The 18,804-nt window shown below is 40.4% G+C and overlaps 1 protein-coding gene across 5 annotated transcripts in view; it reads left to right on the top strand.

The window, feature by feature from the left end:
* Positions 1-18,804, top strand: part of LOC101845107 (eukaryotic translation initiation factor 4 gamma 1) — a 95,700-nt gene that overhangs the window by 62,530 nt on the left and 14,366 nt on the right. For 3 of the 5 annotated variants that reach the window (XM_005101097.3, XM_035970464.1, XM_005101098.3), the window contains 13 exons: positions 31-399; positions 1,002-1,100; positions 3,992-4,736; positions 10,198-10,310; positions 12,070-12,156; positions 12,646-12,819; positions 13,388-13,531; positions 13,886-13,945; positions 14,506-14,664; positions 15,513-15,589; positions 16,485-16,641; positions 17,624-17,722; positions 18,391-18,550. In XM_005101097.3, the coding sequence (XP_005101154.1) occupies positions 31-399; positions 1,002-1,100; positions 3,992-4,736; positions 10,198-10,310; positions 12,070-12,156; positions 12,646-12,819; positions 13,388-13,531; positions 13,886-13,945; positions 14,506-14,664; positions 15,513-15,589; positions 16,485-16,641; positions 17,624-17,722; positions 18,391-18,550 (2,443 nt within the window). The remainder of the gene's footprint in view (positions 1-30; positions 400-1,001; positions 1,101-3,991; positions 4,737-10,197; positions 10,311-12,069; positions 12,157-12,645; positions 12,820-13,387; positions 13,532-13,885; positions 13,946-14,505; positions 14,665-15,512; positions 15,590-16,484; positions 16,642-17,623; positions 17,723-18,390; positions 18,551-18,804) is intronic. The other 2 variants (XM_035970466.1, XM_035970465.1) reach the window with 1 other exon arrangement.

The raw sequence follows: 18,804 nt of genomic DNA on the forward strand, positions 1-18,804 counted from the left end.
AAATGCTTTATTTGCGCTTCCATCCTGTAGCCTCCCAAAGTTGTAGAAGTCGTTGTAAGCCCAGCGAACGCTTCGTGCAATAATGGGTTTGCAGAAGCAGAGGGCGTAGCAAATGGACAAACAGGACAGACAAACGGGGATCACGTTTCTGCCGAGGAGCATGAAGAGACACCTGTCACTGACCCCTCTGTCACTGACCGCTGTGTGACCGGCGCCAGTGAGCCGAGCAAGGACTCGGATAGCAACGACCCCACCAGCGAGGAAAGATCTGCCAGCCCGACGGTGCCAGATGCCGTGCAGGAGAACGGGGATTCGAGGAAGGAGCAGAAATGTGCTCCCACAGCTCGAGGAGGATCAGTCAGTGGCACCGCGGAGGTTGAGAAGCCTGTGGCCGCCCAGGTATTTGGAGGGGATGTTGTTTTGTTCTGAGAACTGCTATTTCCGGGGTGCCTTGATGGTTGAAGCAGACTTTGTGCTGTTGAGGCTAGAGAGGTGAGCAGAGTAAGTCTGATTCCCCGTTTGGACTTCTCTGTTGACGTCCGCCCCTTGGCGTTCATATGACCTAATGCAGTTGCGAGCGCCGTAAAGCCTTACTAAAACTAAGATTGCTCATGACAACAGTGTAGGGATAACCTCCTGCGATCATGCAGTTGCGTGCTCCGTGAAACTATTACTAAAACTAAAACGAACCTGCGAGCATCTTCATAAAACTACTTCCTATCAACAGGATTCACTCTGGAAGCTAAAGCAATATGTCGTCAAGTTTAAATCTGCAAGCTAAAGCTGTAGGATGACTAGTTTAAATCTGCAGTGGTTTTTTTTTGGTTTTTGTTTTTATCATTTGTTAAAATCAATAATGATAAAAAGTGTTCTTTTCTATGAAAATCATGTTCCAAATTTGAATGACTTGTTCACCCTGTCCCTTGTTGTTTAGTGACAGCTTACAGATTTCTCCGGTGTATTGTTGTCCAAAGTAGTAAAGTACTGTGTTCTTTTTATAGGCTGAGAGTAAGCACAAACTTAAGAAAAAGAAGAAGAAAAAAGGACGAAAGTCTCCGCCCATCCAGAAAGGAAAGCAAGGAGTGGTCGTAGATCAAGAGGTTTGACTTTGGAGTTGTGCTTTTTGTTCAATAGCCCATGTCCCAACTCCCTGTTCATATTGTCCATTGGTAACAAATGTTTGTTGTCATTTCACTAATCATTTTTGTTAATTGTTTTGACATTTGTTCTATGAATTTGACCAGTGCGGAGGTGCAAACCTCTGCTTATTGGTTGGCCAGAGCTGCAACGTTTTTCCATTTAATTAAAGATCTTTCGTTTTTATCTCTCCTCCTTTTTTTGTATGATACTCTGTCACACCTCTCGTCTTTAACGGATACATTTCTTTGTGTTATAAGTGCCTTAAAACTTTTAATAAAAGTAAGAGCTGTGACAAATTATTATGAACTACTAAGTGAAATGCAGCTTTTTCCATTTTGTATTTAACAATCTATCGACTGCGTGCTGTAAGACTCCTCCATGCACCGTCTTGAAAAGTGACGTGTGACAGTCTTACACTGAGCAGTAGGTATATTATTGACCCAGTGAACTAACACCCGATGTCTTCTTCTAGTGTTCTACTTTGGAAGAAATATCATGTTTTTGACTAACTCCCGACTCCCCACCCTACCACCCTCCTCTGTGGGTCAGGGCATTCATGATGTGATCTTTCAACACCATCTATTTACCTGCTTGAGGGAAACCCCCCCCCTCTAATGAATGAATAAGCATATATGTGAATGCCAATCTTGGGGAGGCATATGTGTGATATTTATTTTTGTTTACGGAATCTCTCTTCTTTTCGTTCCTTCTTCCTTACCTTACTGAAGGTAAATTTCCTTACCTTACTCAGGGTAAATATCCCATTCCCCCCTCCCCCCAAAAAAGAAGTCATTTTTGCAAGTCCAGGGTTCAGGTATATTGACTCAGTACTTAATTCAACCGACTTATTCAATTATTCAGTCTACATGCCTGTGCAAAATATCAAGTTAACTGAACTTTGATTTCTCAATTCTGTTTCTCTCTTTGGTTTTTCTGGTTTTAATCTTGATTGATTCATTGCATTGAGAGGTGAGACTTCCTCTTGTATACATATACTGTGCCTTGACTCCCCAAATTGTGAAATAATACCATTGTTGGATTTTGCTTCATTTTTCTTTTAAGTTGGCTTAATTCATTGTTTTGTTGTAATTCTAATCATAATTATTTGATAAAAAAGCAATTTAATGGTTTTTCAAAAAAAATATTTAGCGTTTAACCCTTTTGGACAGCTGTGTGTTATTACTGTAAGAAAAGGGTGAACTCGAAATGCTTCACAAATGTGATTTGAAAAAGTTACTTGGGCAAATGGATGAAGTAAAAAATAGTCTAGATCTAGTAAAGCATTGAATAAATATGAACAACTTACTTTTGGATTTTTTCATGATCTTGTCTATGGTGTAAAGAGTTGGTTCGCTTTTGTTTTATTTATGTTTCTTAATGCCGTATTTAACCCTTCCAACATTTTCTGTGAGATCAGTGGACTATCGCTGCCCTGATCGTAGCTTGTATACTTTACTTTTTTAAAAATTTTTTTGACCTTGTGTCATAAATGTTTTTCAAAGGACAACAATGTAATGACAAGACAATTGTGGCTTAGGTAATGTTTAGGAACAGCGGATAATAAGGCATATTGCAGCCTAAATATTGTTTTGTCATTACTCTCTCTAACATTTTTGTTCAGGGTTATAACTTAGATCTGAAGGTTTTCAGGTTGGGGCTTTTGATTTAGGTGTAGCTTGTTGGTGCGATTTTTGGAAAAAGTTAAAAGGTTCTGTAGAATTTGTCCCCCACCCCCCACCCGTAAGATAATAGTGCACCCCCTCTTTGACTCTCATAGTTCTTGCCTTCTATGTTCTAATGAGGCATTAAATTTGATTACATAATTTAGATTTCTTAAATAAATGAAGGGCCCAAATGTTTTTAAACAAATAGTGACCTGCCCGTTAGTCATATTGTTTTGTAAATTGAAGATCATAACATATTGAGAAATATTTAGTTTGTTCTCTTAAAGCGTTATTCTGTTGTAGTTGTGATAGCTTTCATGTGGAATTCAGGAGGGTATTTTGTTTTTGTGTGTTCCTAATACTTGTTTGAAAAATGATTCATGATGAAATTTAGATGAAATGGCTTAGGTGCCTTTCTGCTTACTTTTGTACCTTGTTACATTAGTTTTCTGGTTATTCTTCATGTGATAATTATTTCTTTTGGGACTGTTTTTCTGTTTGTATCTCAATAGAACATTTGTAAAATTCCTACTTTGAAGACCATTCTCTGGTGACATCCACCCTTTAGCGCTCATATGACCTTATGCAGTTGTGAACGCTGTAAAACCGTTCTAAAATTAAACAGTAGTATAGTTACATACATTACAATCAGAACTTTGTAGCTCTCATGATATTGTCACAGTTGAGATCAGTTACTTTGTAGCATGCCTATGTGATCAGATTGAGTGTCCAGTCTCGTGAAATGGAGAAACTGCGAGTGTCTTTTTTGAAAAAATGAACAGTATAATAGTATATCCTGCATAGTTAGGTTCTGAATACATGTATTGTGAAGCAATGTTTCTATTACATTGTGGTTGGTGGGTGCTCTGGTGTGGTTTGCTCCTTCTTTCATATGAAACATCTATCGTTCCTTATTTTATCTCTCCTGCCTTTTTTTGTGTGTATGTTATTCTCTTGTTACTGTAACACCTCTATTGTTCAGAACTTGTATGACCTTATTGTGTTGCAAGTGCCGTAAAACTCTTAGGAAAACTTTGATTGTGGTTGGAAGGAGAAAAGCTGCGCATCTCACACCGCTGACAGCCACAGACAGACCTGGTCTGTTTCTCCTGGACGGTGCAGGTGGCTTGTGCTGCTGCCAGCCCTTGATGTGTTTATTGATGTTTCCTTTTCTCCTCTCCCCACAGGGCAAGGACAGCGAGTCTGTGGAGAGCAAGCCTCCACTGCCGCCCTCGGCCGTAGAGAGACAAGCGTCGGCGGAGAAGTCTCCGGCAGCCCGCGATGTCAAACCCACGTTCTCGTACGCCGCGGCAGCCACAGGAGAGAAGGCCAAGGAGGCGTCTGCGCGGCCTGTCGCCCAAGTGGAGGCCCCGGCTCAGCCCGTGGAGGAGAAGAAGCCAGCCGCCGTCGCTGGCCCGGACACCACAGACAACAAAACAAAGGCTGCTCCCAAAGTGGAGGCCGCACCGCCCGCTGCTTCTGTGGCCACGCCTCCTCCTGTCGCCCCCGCAGAAGTCAAGCCGGCCGCCGCGCCTGTTGTAAATCAAAACCAAGCCCCCAAGAAAGAGCAGTCCCCTGTCCCCGCAGCAGTTGAACCTCCAAAGCCATCTGCCCCGGCCCCGGCACCTGCTCCCTCCCCTGCCCCCGCCCCCGCCCCCGCCCCCACCCAAGCGCCTGCTGCCGTCCAAGCCAGCAAACCGGAGCCTGCTGCAGAGCCAGAGAGGCGGAAGGAAGCACCGGCACCTCGCGTACTGGAGGAAGATCGTCCAGACAACACGCGGGTCTCGGAGGAGAAGGCGGCGGAAATCAAAGACACAAAGCGGGACATCAATGATGAGAACCAACCGCCCAAAGACACTGGCATCAAGCCGGAGGAAAGCAAGAAAGTGAGCAGTTTGGTTCTGGAAGAAGATGTTGCCAAATTCCGGAAAGGTAAGGATGCCGCTTGTCCTTTTTATGTTGCATATGTGTGGCATTGTGGTGGATTCAGGCGCTCTGTGGAATCATGAAATTGAAGAAAGGTATTTCTAGTTTGATAGGCAATAATTATCAAATTATCTTTTTATGTCCAAAGAACACACATCTTTGTGTTGATTCTACGGACAAATGGTTGTCCTTTCTTTTTAGCTACTTTTTTTCCATTATTTTAACCATTACTTGTGGTGCCTGAATTTCATGAGTTCTCCTTGAGTGTGTGTCAAAAGTAATGTATAAACTATAAACGCAGTTTTAAAATATTTCCTGAGGCTACGTGATGTATGTTCCCATCTGACATTGAAATGTTGAAATGTCAAACTTTTGGAATTCCTCGTTTCTGATGGCCTCTACTCTATTCTCTTTCATAACTGAAAAAGGTATGTTGCCTGTTGATTAGTCGAGAGATTTGTGTATTGTCTGAGTGGTGCTTTGAACACCAGATAGTTTATATGTCTTGGTTTTCTTATTGAGGAACTTTGTCGAAGTGAAAATTTCTGTTTTGTTTTAACGAACTAATAATGCGCATTCGTGACTGATGTGATTTGTTTGATGTCAGCCATGCTTTTTGTATGAGGATGGGCATGGTGGTGATCACAAACGCTTGAAGTTATGGACACTGACAGAGAATGCTAAGTTTTTATGATCAGAGGGTCCCATTAAGTCAATGACTGTTGGCATATCATGTTTAAAGGAGAGGGTTATGCAGTTGCGAGCACCATAAAACACCAGAACAATAAAGGAGAGGGGTGCAGTTTGGTAGAAAACAAAGTTACTGATGCTCTACAAATGATGTATTATGTTATCCATTCTCTCCTTGTCTGTACTCTCTTTGCTGCCTCTTCATGTCACCTGTTTTGGTTAAATTTGGTAAACAACTTGTGTTTCGCGCGCTCATATGACCTTACGCAGTTGCGAGCGCCGTAAAACCCTATACTACTATACTATACTTAAATTTTAACTTACTTTCTAAGACACAAATGAGACAGCTGGACGTTTTTAGAGTTGAATCTTGGCAGTTGAGGCTACATGATGTATGTTCCCATCTGACTTTGAAATGTTGAAATTTCAAACTTTGGAATTCCTCGTTTCTGATGGCCTCTCACACTATACCTCTTTTTAGGCTCTGATAAGGGAGAATGGTCTGCATCTTCCTCATTCACTTCCTTTTTCTCGTGTACATTTCGGCTCACTGCCATCTCACACCAGGCTGGCCGTGGAAGGCAGGCTCGAAGCAGCTTTTCTCCAAATTTATCCAAAATGTTTCAACGGGGCTGTATGTCTAATTACAATTTTGTAAAATTTAAACTTCATTTTCCCATGCGCTTTGTTTTTCATTTAACACTTTGCGATCACTTGGCGCAAAAAATTATCCATTCTGGTCACCTGACGCAGTTCTGCTCCAGGTCCGAGAAGTCTGATATAGTCACTCTCCTGGCTGGGTGACCAGACGGGGTATTGTACTGCTGGGCGCTGGCTGTGTGACTGCAAAGTGTTAATTGTACTTTTCTATTTTTAAAAATAATTTGTGGATGATTGGCAGCTATTCTGGTGCATTTTACTCCCTTCTTTCCAGTCAAACAACTCGGCCTTATTTCCCCTCCTTTTCTTTGTGTGTTACTCTACTGTGACACTTCTTTGACACTTTTTATTATTCTATAAACTTTCTTTCTTCTTGTGTTGCCTATATTTTATTAGTTCTCTTTGGGTGTGTAGAAAGTTGAACGTCAATGGAGTAGCAAGAGATCCTGAGGCTATGTGATGTATGTTCCCATCTGACATTGAAATGTTGAAATGTCAAACTTTTGGAATTCCTCGTTTCTGATGGTCTCATTTTGATCACTGTGTCATATGTAGGGAAATCACAAGGTTAGGCTTACGGTTTTTTGTGTTTGAGTGTGGAACGACTGCTTTGAACAGTCTTTGTGGGTAGTTGGCGGGTGCTCTGATGTGCTTTGCTCCTTCTTTCCTATTAAACATCCATCCTCCTTATCTCTCCTTCCTTTTTTGTGTATGCTGCTCTCTTGTAACACATCTATTCTAAAGAATGAACGCCTTCCAGGTTTGTTCCTCAGTTGTCATCTTTGACTGCCACTTTTTCGTGGGCGATCTGGTGTGGTTTGCTCCTTTCCTATCTTCATTTTGTATGGTACTGTGTTGTAACCCCTCCAGACTTCAATTCTTATATGACCTAATTGTATCGCAAGTGCAGTAAAACTCACAAAAGCTTAACTAGCTATAATGGTGGCTGATGGGTTTGTATAGATATAGAGTGGTTATTTGAGTGAATGTCATAGAAGAAAAGATGGTATGTCAAGTTTGACTAGAATTCAGGATGAATTAGAAATTTAATCATCAATACTGGTTCCTCCCCACTTTTAGTGGGTGGTTGGTGGGTGCCCTGGTGTAGTTAGTGCCTTAAAACTCTTACTAAAATTAAAGTTAAACCCCACCACCGCTAGATGTGTTAGCAAGGATTGGATTCATTTGTGTTAGCAAGGATTGGATTCATTTTGTGAGATATTTATTTTTCTTTATGCTAGAGTATACTTTTCTGTTCAGCTCCGATTGAAACTAATGGTCAGAATTTTTGATAAATTGGCATGAGGTTGTATGATGAATGTTTCCTTTCAGCAACTCTGTGGTGAAACTTCAAACTTTTTGGAATTCCTCGTTCTGACAGCCTCATTGTCTCAGTCTTATTAGGCATCGGGCTTTGCTCCTGTACTTTTGTGGCTTTGATTATTTTTGTATTTTTTTGTTCTTGCTTGCCTCCTTTGTGGTAACTGGTAACAAAGTAGTGTATCTGATGCTATTCAGGGAAACAAAAAGTGAGAATTACTGCTCTTCATGTAAAAAAATTAAGTCAATAATAAGGGGACCGGCATATAGATGACCTCAGTTTAGGCATTGTGATATCATATTTAATGGTGCGGGATAGAGGGTGGCAGAAAACAACACTGTTGATCTTCCTGCAAATTTTGTATCTTGTTTTCCATTCGCAGATATGTCTGTACTTTTTTTAATGGTTCTGTTAAATTTGTATTACTTCTATAAAGTGCAAAATTAAATAACTAAGAGCTGAACGTTTTCAGATTCTAATATGGCGTTCGGAGGCTACATGATGTATGTTCCCATCTGACTTTGAAATGTTGAGATTTCAAACTTTGGAATTCCTCGTTTCTGATGGCCTCTCATTATTTCTATTTTAGCAGTGGTAAATGGTCTTTGCAATTTGGTGCCTTCGATTTTTTCTTCTTCTGAAATTGGGAAATACTGCTCTACTTGGCTGTGTGATGCGTTTTGCTCTCTTCAGTGTCATTGTATCGTTCTCTTTGTGATAAGACCAGAGACCCCACAAATCCCCACAAAATCCTTTTTTTTTTTCTTTCTCCCCTCTCTCTTTTTAATGAAACAGTAGTTTATTGCCCATCTCTTACGTTCAAAGACAGGTCTGAATTGGACTAGAAATGCGCCTAAAACATAAATAATTATAAAGCTGGCTGTCAGGTTGTTGCGGTTGTGTGATGAACATCGAATCGTCTTGATATATGAGGTGGAATTTGACTGGAAAGATAGCGCTGTGGTTCTGATTGAGTAACCGTCATAGTTTGTTTAGAGGGGGTGGACTGATCAAAGAAAGTTTTGGGAAGAATTATTTTCTATTACATTGGAAATCTGCAGTGTGAAAAGTGTTGTTCCTTAATTGACGGCATGAGATTGCATGATGAATGTTTCCTGGCAGATCTTTTGTGGTGAAATACAAAACTTTTTGGAATTCCTCGTTCTGATAACCTTCAAATTTGATTGTGTTAATAGTTATAAAGGGATTGTTTCTTTCTTGAGGTTTACATCTGTAATAGACAAATGATTGCGCAAACTGTTGGCGACATTTTTTCTGAGGACAGAGTCGTCCTCTAAAGTTTAGCTCAGTCTTTTTGTTGTCAGTGATCTTCGTAGCGTTCCGTTTGATGATTGGAGCATTGAATATCCTTTTGTGGTTTGTGTGTGCTCTCGTGTGGGTTGCTCCCTCTTTCCTATCAAGCATTCATCATTCTCATCTCTTCTCCTTTTGTGTCAATCTAGAGTTGCCCCTCTGATCGTAGGCACTTTTATGACCTGTCTGCAAGTGTTGTAAAACTTTTACTAAAACTGAGACCTAACCAGCAGAATTGATTCCCTGGAGGTTGTGTGATGAATGTTTCCTGGCAGATTTTTTGTGGTGATATACAAAACTTTTTGGAATTCCTCGTTCTGATAACCTCCTAAGTAATTATGTGTGACTTATATCAGGGTTATTGGGTTTCCAGAGTATCAACCTGTAATAGGTACATGTTTGTGAACATTTTGTGGGCACAGATTTCTGCTGAGGACTCGTTCGTTGACTGTTCAGTTTTCCTGTCTTTTTGTTGTCGGTGATCGTCCTAGGGTTCAAGTGTAGCCTTGAAGCAATGAATATCCATGGGTGGCTGGTGGGTGCTGTGGTGTCTTGCTCCATCTATAGTTCTTATCTCTCCTTCTTTTCTGTGATATTCTCTACTGACACCTCTAAATTTTGGCACTTTTTGACTTGTTTGCTGAACTAAAAGCTAATCTGGGAGAAACGGTTCCCTGGAGGTTGTGTGATGAATGTTTCCTGGCAGATTTTTTGTGGTGAAATACAAAACTTTTGGAATTCCTCGTTCTGATAACCTCCAAATTGATTACCTGTGACTTCTAAAGGGATTATTAGGAGATGTCTATAGTATAGAACTGTTATTTGCAGAAAACATTGGCATGGGTATCTCTTCTGAAAACTTTTAACAGTACAGTGTTTTTTCATGTGTTTTTGTTGTTGGTGATGGTCTTAGAGCTCTATTTATGCTGTTGACTATTGAAGATCTGGAGGCTGTTAAGTGTGGAAAAGATGTACCATTACTGAATCAGCGGTGCTTAGTAGTTGTTTCTGACTTAATTGAGTTTCAACCTTTGGTATTCCAGATCTGATACTTGTGCTCTTGACTTTATTTTTGAGTTTCAGCCTTTGGTATTCCAGATCTGATACTTGTGCTCTTGACTTTATTTTTGAGTTTCAGCCTTTGGTATTCCATGTGTGAATATATTCATGAGGCGGGCTCGTTTGAAAGATGTAAGTGTTCTCAGTGTGTGGTACTTCTTTGCTTGTACTTTTGAAATCCTGTGGTGAGATCTACTCTGTGGTGGCGCCAGACGTGAGAGGCTACATGATGTATGGTTCCCTTCTGACTTTGAGCTGTTGATATGCCAAACTTTTGGAATTCCTCGTTCCTTTGGTGCCACCATTGAACTGTGTTATTATAGTGTTTACCTCGCTTGTTTTCGCTTTTATAATCGCATAACTTTGAGGTCTTTCTTTTCATGTCAATACTGACAGCATTTTCATTTTGCTTTGTTGTTTCAGATTCTAAGGATAAACTGACTTATGACAGAGCTTACCTTATGGAGTTGCGAGGATGTGCGTCGTCGCAGACTAAACCTGAGGGTCTTCCAAACTTGGATATCATTCTGGATAAGGTTTGTCTTGTTTACTTGGCTATTTTCATTTTTTTAAGGGTCAAGAGTTAATATATGGGGGGGGGGGGGGGAGAGGTCACTCTTCTCAGTACCGAAAACAGCTGTATATTTCTTAATTTCATGTTTTCTTTTTGCTCAGTGTTGAAGAGATCTGTTCCAATGTTCCCAACAATGCTTTTTGTGTGGTACTTACCTTTCCTTTTATTTGTTTGTTACTTATTTACCTTTCCTTGTATTTGTTTGTTACTTACTTATCTTTCCTTGTATTTGTTTGTTACTTATTTACCTTTCCTTGTATTTGTTTGTTACTTACTTACCTTTCCTTGTATTTGTTTGTTACTTACTTACCTTTCCTTTTATTTGTTTGTTACTTATTTACCTTTCCTTGTATTTGTTTGTTACTTACTTATCTTTCCTTGTATTTGTTTGTTACTTATTTACCTTTCCTTGTATTTGTTTGTTACTTATTTACCTTTCCTTGTATTTGTTTGTTACTTACTTATCTTTCCTTGTATTTGTTTGTTACTTACTTATCTTTCCTTGTATTTGTTTGTTACTTACTTATCTTTCCTTGTATTTGTTTGTTACTTATTTACCTTTCCTTGTATTTGTTTGTTACTTACTTATCTTTCCTTGTATTTGTTTGTTACTTACTTATCTTTCCTTGTATTTGTTTGTTACTTATTTACCTTTCCTTGTATTTGTTTGTTACTTATTTACCTTTCCTTGTATTTGTTTGTTACTTATTTACCTTTCCTTGTATTTGTTTGTTACTTATTTACCTTTCCTTGTATTTGTTTGTTACTTACTTACCTTTCCTTGTATTTGTTTGTTACTTACTTACCTTTCCTTGTATTTGTTTGTTACTTATTTACCTTTCCTTGTATTTGTTTGTTACTTACTTATCTTTCCTTGTATTTGTTTGTTACTTACTTATCTTTCCTTGTATTTGTTTGTTACTTACTTATCTTTCCTCTTATTTGTTTGTTAATCTGCAGCACTTATACGACCTATTTGTGCTGCAAGGGCCGTTAAACTCTTTGGTGTGGGTGGTTGGTGGGTGCTCTGATGTGGTTTGCTTCTTCTTTCCTATCAAACCTCTATCACCCTTATCCCCCCTTCTTCTTTTTTATGTTTGTTACTCTCTTGTATCTTCTGGCGCTCATATGACCTTATGTTGTTGCGAGCACCTTAAAACCTGTACTAAAACGGAAACCTCTTTGGGGGTTGGGGTGTTTCTCCCCCCCCCTCCTTTTTTTTTAGTGCTGATCCTGTTGCATATGGCTCCAATTTCTCACAGGTTATGTCAAATTTCCTACAAAGCCACGGTGAAGACTTTCCTAACAGAACTGCTTGTTTCCAATGTTATTGTGTCCAGAGAACCTTCCTACATTATAGTACAGTGGAAATTGTCTAAACCACCAGCTTTTGATGAGAAAAGTGGCGGCCTTAGACAAGGGAACATCTTACACAGTGTCAGTATGATGGGATGGGGGGGGGGGGAGGGGGCTGTTTGAACAGGTGATTATCTTAACAAGTGGCTGTTAGAACAGGTGACCGTTGGAGCAGGTTGGACTTAGTGTTAAAAATGTTATGTGGAAGGTGTAGACTGGACTATAATATTTGACCTGAAGAGCCTGAGACACTTGGGTTCATGAACTGTGGCTTTGTAGGAATCTGATGACAATGACCTTTGGAAGAGCTCTGGTAGCATTTTGTTTGTTTCTCTGTGTGATGATAGGCTTATTTCTCTTTCCAGCCGGTGATCAATGCCAACAGAGGAGGCATGGCAGGCCCCATGGACTTCACTCCGTCGTTTTTCCAGCCAGGCGTTGGTGGTCAGAGGGTAAGCTGCTCTATGGTTTTGTTTGTTTGATTGGGTTTCCAGTTCAGTTGTTTTTGTCTTCTTTTGGTTGTTATTATCTCATGAGAATCTTTTGACCTTATGTCTTATGGAATAGCGAGCGCCGTAAAACTTTACTAAAACTAGAACTTCATGAGAATTTTTTTTTTTTTCCCAGACTGGAAGTAATGCTGTGCTTTAAGTATTATCTGTGCAATGATCCAGTAAAAAGTTACACTGGAGTAGCTGTTGGAAAACTGAGGAATCATTCTTTTGGCCTGCAGAAAATTTTAATTACATTTTTTTTTTTAATACTTGTTTTATTGAACCGGGTTGATTTTTTGCGAGGCATAGTTAGTTGTATTTTTGGAAAGTCTCCTTCCCTTCATTGAGTAGGTACTCTTTTACTCGTTTGTCGGCTTCAGTTAAAGTCTCCATACATATACCAGGCTGCCTCAATTTCAAATCTTAATATCCCGTTTTTCTTTCCAGCATGCTCCGCCGATGGGCAAGAGCAGCAGTCGAGGCCGACAGAGACCCGATGTTCCCATGCCCAAGATCATCACCCGCTTGTCCCTCACCACAGACGCCAAGCCGCTGCATCAGAGCGAGAAGCCCTGGAAGTCGACACGCGGTCAACCAGCCTCAGGGGAGCAGGCTGAGAAGGTGGGTGGTTGGCGGGTGCTCTGGTCTGATTTGCTCCTTCTTTCCTATTAAATGTCTGTGTTAGTGGTTGGCAGGTGCTCTTGTGTGGTTTGCTCCTTCTTTCCTATCAAACGTCTATCGTCCTTTTCTCTCCTCCTTTTTTGGGTTTGTTACTCTCTTGTAAAAACTTAATCTTCTGCACTTACATGATCTTAATTTATTGCAAGTGTCGTAAAACTCTGACTAAAACGTCTGTCATCCTTATCTTCCTTCCTTCTCTCTTTCTGTGTTACTCTCTAGTAACATATCTTTTTTATCTTCAGCACTTTATTGACCTGTGTTGCAAGTGATGAAAAAAACTGAAGACATTCTTGTATCTTGGGATAGATGTATTTTTCTAGCCAATGAAAAATGTTCTATGTGACAGATCGTAAATGATCCATTAAATTTTTAGCCCCATCTTGATAAGATTTGAAGAAGTGTCGGCTACTTGAAAATGAAGTAGGAACAGGTCTTGTAGCTTTATGGAAAGTTAAATAAAACAAATCCAAAAAGAATGTTCCAACTTTTTGTTTCCTGATTATTTCAGAATAAATCTCTGGAAGCAGAGACTTTGTTCATCATGAACCGTCTGACGCCCACAAACTTTGAGCGTCTTGCTGGTGAGATGAGGAAACTGCAGGTCAAGAACTACGAGGACTTGCAGGAGCTGGTCAAAATATTCTTTGACAAAGTAAGTGATCATATGCATTCCACTCTATAGTCAGATGTCATAAGAAGGTCATTCTTCTTAGCCCCATAAAATACATTTTAAGGCCACCGCAAAGTATAATGTATGGCAATGATCAAGTTTTGCTTGAGTCATATGGGGTTTTAGCTTTTGTTGCTGGTTGTTTTGTTTTGGGGGGTTTACTGCCGTCCCCCTTATTGCCTTGAACCTTATATTTTATTGTGCTGGGTCTTGGTGTTCTATTTCTATTACTCTATCATTACTGGAATGTTACTTTATTGCTAAGAAAGAAATGACTTTCTTCTGTTGCGTATGAATTCGCCCTGAAATATTATGTATAATTTTTTTTTTCTACAGGTGACGATGGAAACGAAATTCGTGTCTGCTTATGCAATGTTGTGTAAAGTGATGTCCTCGGTGAGTATGCATGATATGTTCACACGCAGGTGCAGTAAGATAAAGAAAAGGTGCTTTTATGGACTTCGGACTCGTTGCTTCTTTGCATCATTAATGCTGAAAACCAAAATCAGTTTCTCAGTTTTTCATGGATATTTTTTTTTAGGGGGGGGGGGGTAATATGTTCTTTGGAGGAAGAACTGGCTGTGTAAATATTTCATTTCCTGTAATGGCTGTATAACAATTTCTGGTACCTGGCTGTATAACAATTATATCTCCCTTGAGTGACCAGAACAAACAATTTCCTGTAACTTGCTGTTCCAACAATTTCTTGTAACTGGCTGTACAACGAACGATTTCCTGTAACTGGCCTTCCTTATATAACAATTTCGTCTCCTGCGAGTGACTAGAACAAAGAATTTCCTGTAACTGGCTGAACCGTTACCACAATTTCTTCTCATGTGACTAGAACAATGTCCTGTAGCTGACTGTACCACCCAACAATGTCCTGTAGCTGACTGTACCACCCAACAATGTCCTGTAGCTGGCTGTACAACCCAACAATGTCCTGTACTTTTCAGCTGAAGGTCCCCCCGCCCCCCGGCCTGAAGGAGACGGCAGCGACCTTCCGTGTGGTCATGTTGTCCAAGTGTCAGCAGGAGTTCGAGGCGGACAAGACCATCATTTTTGAAGACCCTGAGGAGAAGAAGAAAAAAATTGAGCAGGAAATGCCGGACAGTGTAAGTGGGGGGTTCGTGTATAGATTAGATGGTATTTTTGTGTAGTTGGCTCGGATGTGAAGTTTTTGCCGCATACTTGTTTTCTCGTGTGTTGGCTGATTAGTATTGTGAAGTTTTTGCCACATACTTGTTTTCTCGTGTGTTGGCTGATTAGTATTGTGAAGTTTTTGCCACATACTTGTTTTCTCGTGTGTTGGCTGATTAGTATTGTGAAGTTTTTGCCACATACTTGTTTTCTCGTGTGTTGGCTGATTAGTATTGTGAAGTTTTTGCCACATACTTGTTTTCTCGTGTGTTGGCTGATTAGTATTGTTTCGGCACTGCTGTCGGAAAAATTTGTGTATGTGTAAGGGGGTGGATGGTGGGTGCTCTGGTGTTGTTTGCTCCTTGTGAGTGGTTGGCGGGTGCTCTGGTGTGGTTTGCTATGTATTGTCTTTACCTCTCCCTTTTTGTGTTTGTTACTTTTGAGTAACACTTAATCTTCAGTTCTTTTTTGGTCTATTTGTGTTGACAGTGCCTTAAAACTTGTACTAGTGGCTGGTTGGCGGGTGCTCTGGTGTGGTTTGCTCCTCCTTTCCAATCAAACAAACATCTATCGTCTTTGTTTCTCCTCCTTCTTTTTTGTGTTTGCTACTCTCTTGTAACACCTCTAATCTTTGGCACTTATATGACCTTATCGTGTTGCAAGTGCCGTAAAACTCTTCTTACTATAAACAAAAACAAACTTGCACTAAAGCTCTGAACTAAAGTACTGTGTATTATACATTGTGATGTGTTTAATTTGTCTTTGTCATTACTGTGTTTGTTTCGATCAAATTTAATTTACCCCAAACTATCTTTTTTGACAGACGGAACGTGCAGAGCTGATAGAAAAGACTCTGTATCAGATGAAACTGAAGAGACTGAAATTCTATGGCAACATCAGGTGGGTTTTCCTTTGAAAATATGAGAAATTACCTTTTGCAACAGTCTCTTCCGTTATTGTGTTCCTTTGTGTTGCAAGTGGTGTATGACTCTTACTAAAAACTAACAATTTGGCCTGATGAGTCTAGCACTGGGCTATGAATCATGTGATTCCAGAGTGCTCCACTGAATGCCAAGAGTTTCAATAGTGGGTGGTTGGCGGATGCTATGGTGTGGTTTGCTCCTTCTTTCGTATCAAACATCGTTTTTATTTCCCCTCCTTCTTTTTTATTTTTGTTACTCTCTTGTAACACCTTTAATCTTCGGGCGCTCATATGACCTTATGCAGTTGTGAGCGCCGTAAAACCTCGTCTACTAAAACTAAAAACTTGATTCTCTGTTCTTAATCTGTCATAGTGTGATGGGTGTTGATCGTCAAAGATGTTTGCGTGTCATTGCTTGTCACCAGTTGTATGTATGACATGTCCATGGCGCACCGTCTGCAAGTTGTTAAGTTACGTGTAGAGCGTATTTTAAAAACACCTGTATCAGACAAAACAAAGGGAAATTGTACAGCAATATGAGCTGGTTTACCTTCTGATGTGGTTTGCTTCTTTCTACTCAGGAACTGTTATCATTATTTTCATCTGTTCATTTAGAAAGTTGGCCATTGTCGCGCCATTATGTTGCTAGCTCTGGCCCAATGACACTGTCCTCCCTTATTTGTGGGTGGTTGGTGGGTGCTCCGGTGTGATTTGCTCCCTGTCAAACATCAGTCGTCCTTATCTCTGCTCCTTCTTTTTTGTGTATGTTACTCTCTTGTAACACATCTATTCTTAGGCACTTTTTGACCTTATTGTGTTACAAGTGCCGTATAACTATTGTTAAGACTGAAAAACTGTCCTCCCTTATTTCAGATTTATCGGAGAATTGTTCAAGCTGGGCATGCTCACGGAAAATATCATGCATGACTGTATATTCCGTCTGCTGAAGGCTCGGGATGACGACTCCCTCGTCTCGCTCTGCCAGCTCATCACCACTGTCGGACAGAATCTGGACACCGAAAAAGCAAAGGTGATTGTTGTTACTTTTTTTTTATGTGAGTAAAACTGTCGATTGTGCCATAATAACAGACCTGTAGCCTTCTAGGAGGACAAAAAATCTAGAAGTGTGCAAGTTGCGCACGTTTAAGATCCCTTGGTGGTCTTAAATCAATTGTCTTTCTGTTATGTCAAGTTAAAAAGGGCTGTAAATGCAGTTGGAAAATCTGTACCTTTTTTTTTTGTATTGTGATGTTGCTTTTTTTTCTGTGACACAAATTATTAGGGCCGGGTGAATGCCGGGGTAAAGAGCTCAGAACAGGCTACCCAGGTATTGGTGTCCCTTTGCAAATGCACTTAAATTATGTCCCTTCGTTCAAAATTTAACTTTTAAAAGTACTGAGTACTTATCGATACTGAGCTCTCTTAGATACAGTGCTCGACGTTGGCCACCATCGACTAGTGCCCATCTCTACGCTTTCCTCCTTTTCCTGGAAACCAGCAGACCACAAAAAGGCCACATTTGGGCATGTTATATTAGAAATTTCCAAGAATCCATGGTGTACTCTGGTAGGGCTATGCCTACAGTTTGTTTCAACTTCAATGGTCCTTATCAGGAAGCAACTGGTGTGCAGTTCTAAGAATCCAACAGGGAGAAGCTGAAAATTTCTTAGAATTATGTGAAGTATAAGGGTTTAGATGGCTTTGGCTTTGTTATTTTAGCACAGTTTCTATTGAGATGTCGCAAAGTCGTACGCTCGGGATGACTTTGAGAAAAGCAAAAGAGGGGAAAAGCGCCTTCTTCAACATGTGCAAAAACAGAACACAAGTTAACGGGGTTCAACTTCAAGCCTCTTAAAGCATTTGAATGGAAAACACCCAAATACAATCACAAGCAGGCAGAGCAGTACAGAAACACCTTTTGATGATTGAAATGTACCCGACGGGCACTTGAGTATTTTTTTTTATTCCCTATGTAATCCCAGCCCAACTAATTCTAATCTTTTTCTTCACAGGCACGGATGGATCAATATTTCACTCAAATGTCCAAGATTGCTGATGAGCGAAAGTCCAGGATTAAGTTCACTCTTAAAGATGCCATTGACTTGAGAAATGTAAGTTACTTCTTTTTTCCCCTTTCTTCATATCGGAATGGTGTTTGACTCATGGAGTTCTTTCAAATGCTTGTATAGTGTTTCCAAGCTCAGTTGTATAGCAACAATTCTATTTGTCTAGCATTTATATCTATGTGGTCTCATGTATTTCCATGTAGCAGTCGCAGAGATTGTGCCTTCCAACATCTTATCTTAGCTTCCCCTCCTCCTTTTCTTTGTATGTTACACTCTCTAGCACAACACCTTACCTGTAGCACTTAACAATTTGCGGTCACTTGGCACAATGATGTGACGGTGAAGAAAATTATCCCTTCAGGTCACCTGGCACAGTTCTGCGTTGGGCTCGAGAAATCGTTGCAGTCGCCCTCCTGGCTGGGTGACCACATGGGGTATTTTGTACCACTGGCCATGTGACTGCAAAGTGTTAACATGACCTGTTTGTTTGGCGAGTGCTTGAAGATTTTTACTAAAACAGACTTGATTTTCTTGGGTGATTGGTGGGTGTACAGCTTATGTTTGCTCCTTCTTTCCTATCGAACATCTATCGTCCTGTTCTCTCCTTTTTTGTGTTTGTTACTCTCTTATAACACCTCTAATTTTCGTCACTTATGTGACTTAATTGTGTTGCAAGTGCCGTAAAACTCTTACTATAACTTGATTTCCCTCAGAACAACTGGGTGCCAAGGAAGGAACAGGCCGGCCCCAAGAAAATCGATGAAGTTCACAAGGACTACGAGCAGGAGCAGGCGAGGAACCAGTTCCTGAACTCTCAGCCACTTCCTCCCCGCAACGACAACCAACAGCCTGGCAGCCGCAGGGGCAGCAGACGTGAGTGTGGCCGGTTGTTGTTGTTTTGGGCCAGTTGACTGTTGTTGTTACACCTCGAAGACACAGATAAGGGTGCTCTCGTGGCCTAGACATTAAGATGTTGGCCTCTCGTTCAAATGTTCTGAGTACGATTCCAGGTAGCAAGGGGGAAAATGTTATACTCTAAAATTGTCTCCCTTCACCTCCTTTCCTGCTCTCAAAAAAACTTTTGTCGTCTGCTTTCATCTCCGCTGATTGTGATGCAGGTGCCAGAA

This window comes from Aplysia californica, unplaced genomic scaffold (assembly GCF_000002075.1).
Source record: "Aplysia californica isolate F4 #8 unplaced genomic scaffold, AplCal3.0 scaffold00270, whole genome shotgun sequence".
Classification (NCBI taxonomy): Eukaryota; Metazoa; Mollusca; class Gastropoda; order Aplysiida; family Aplysiidae; genus Aplysia; species Aplysia californica.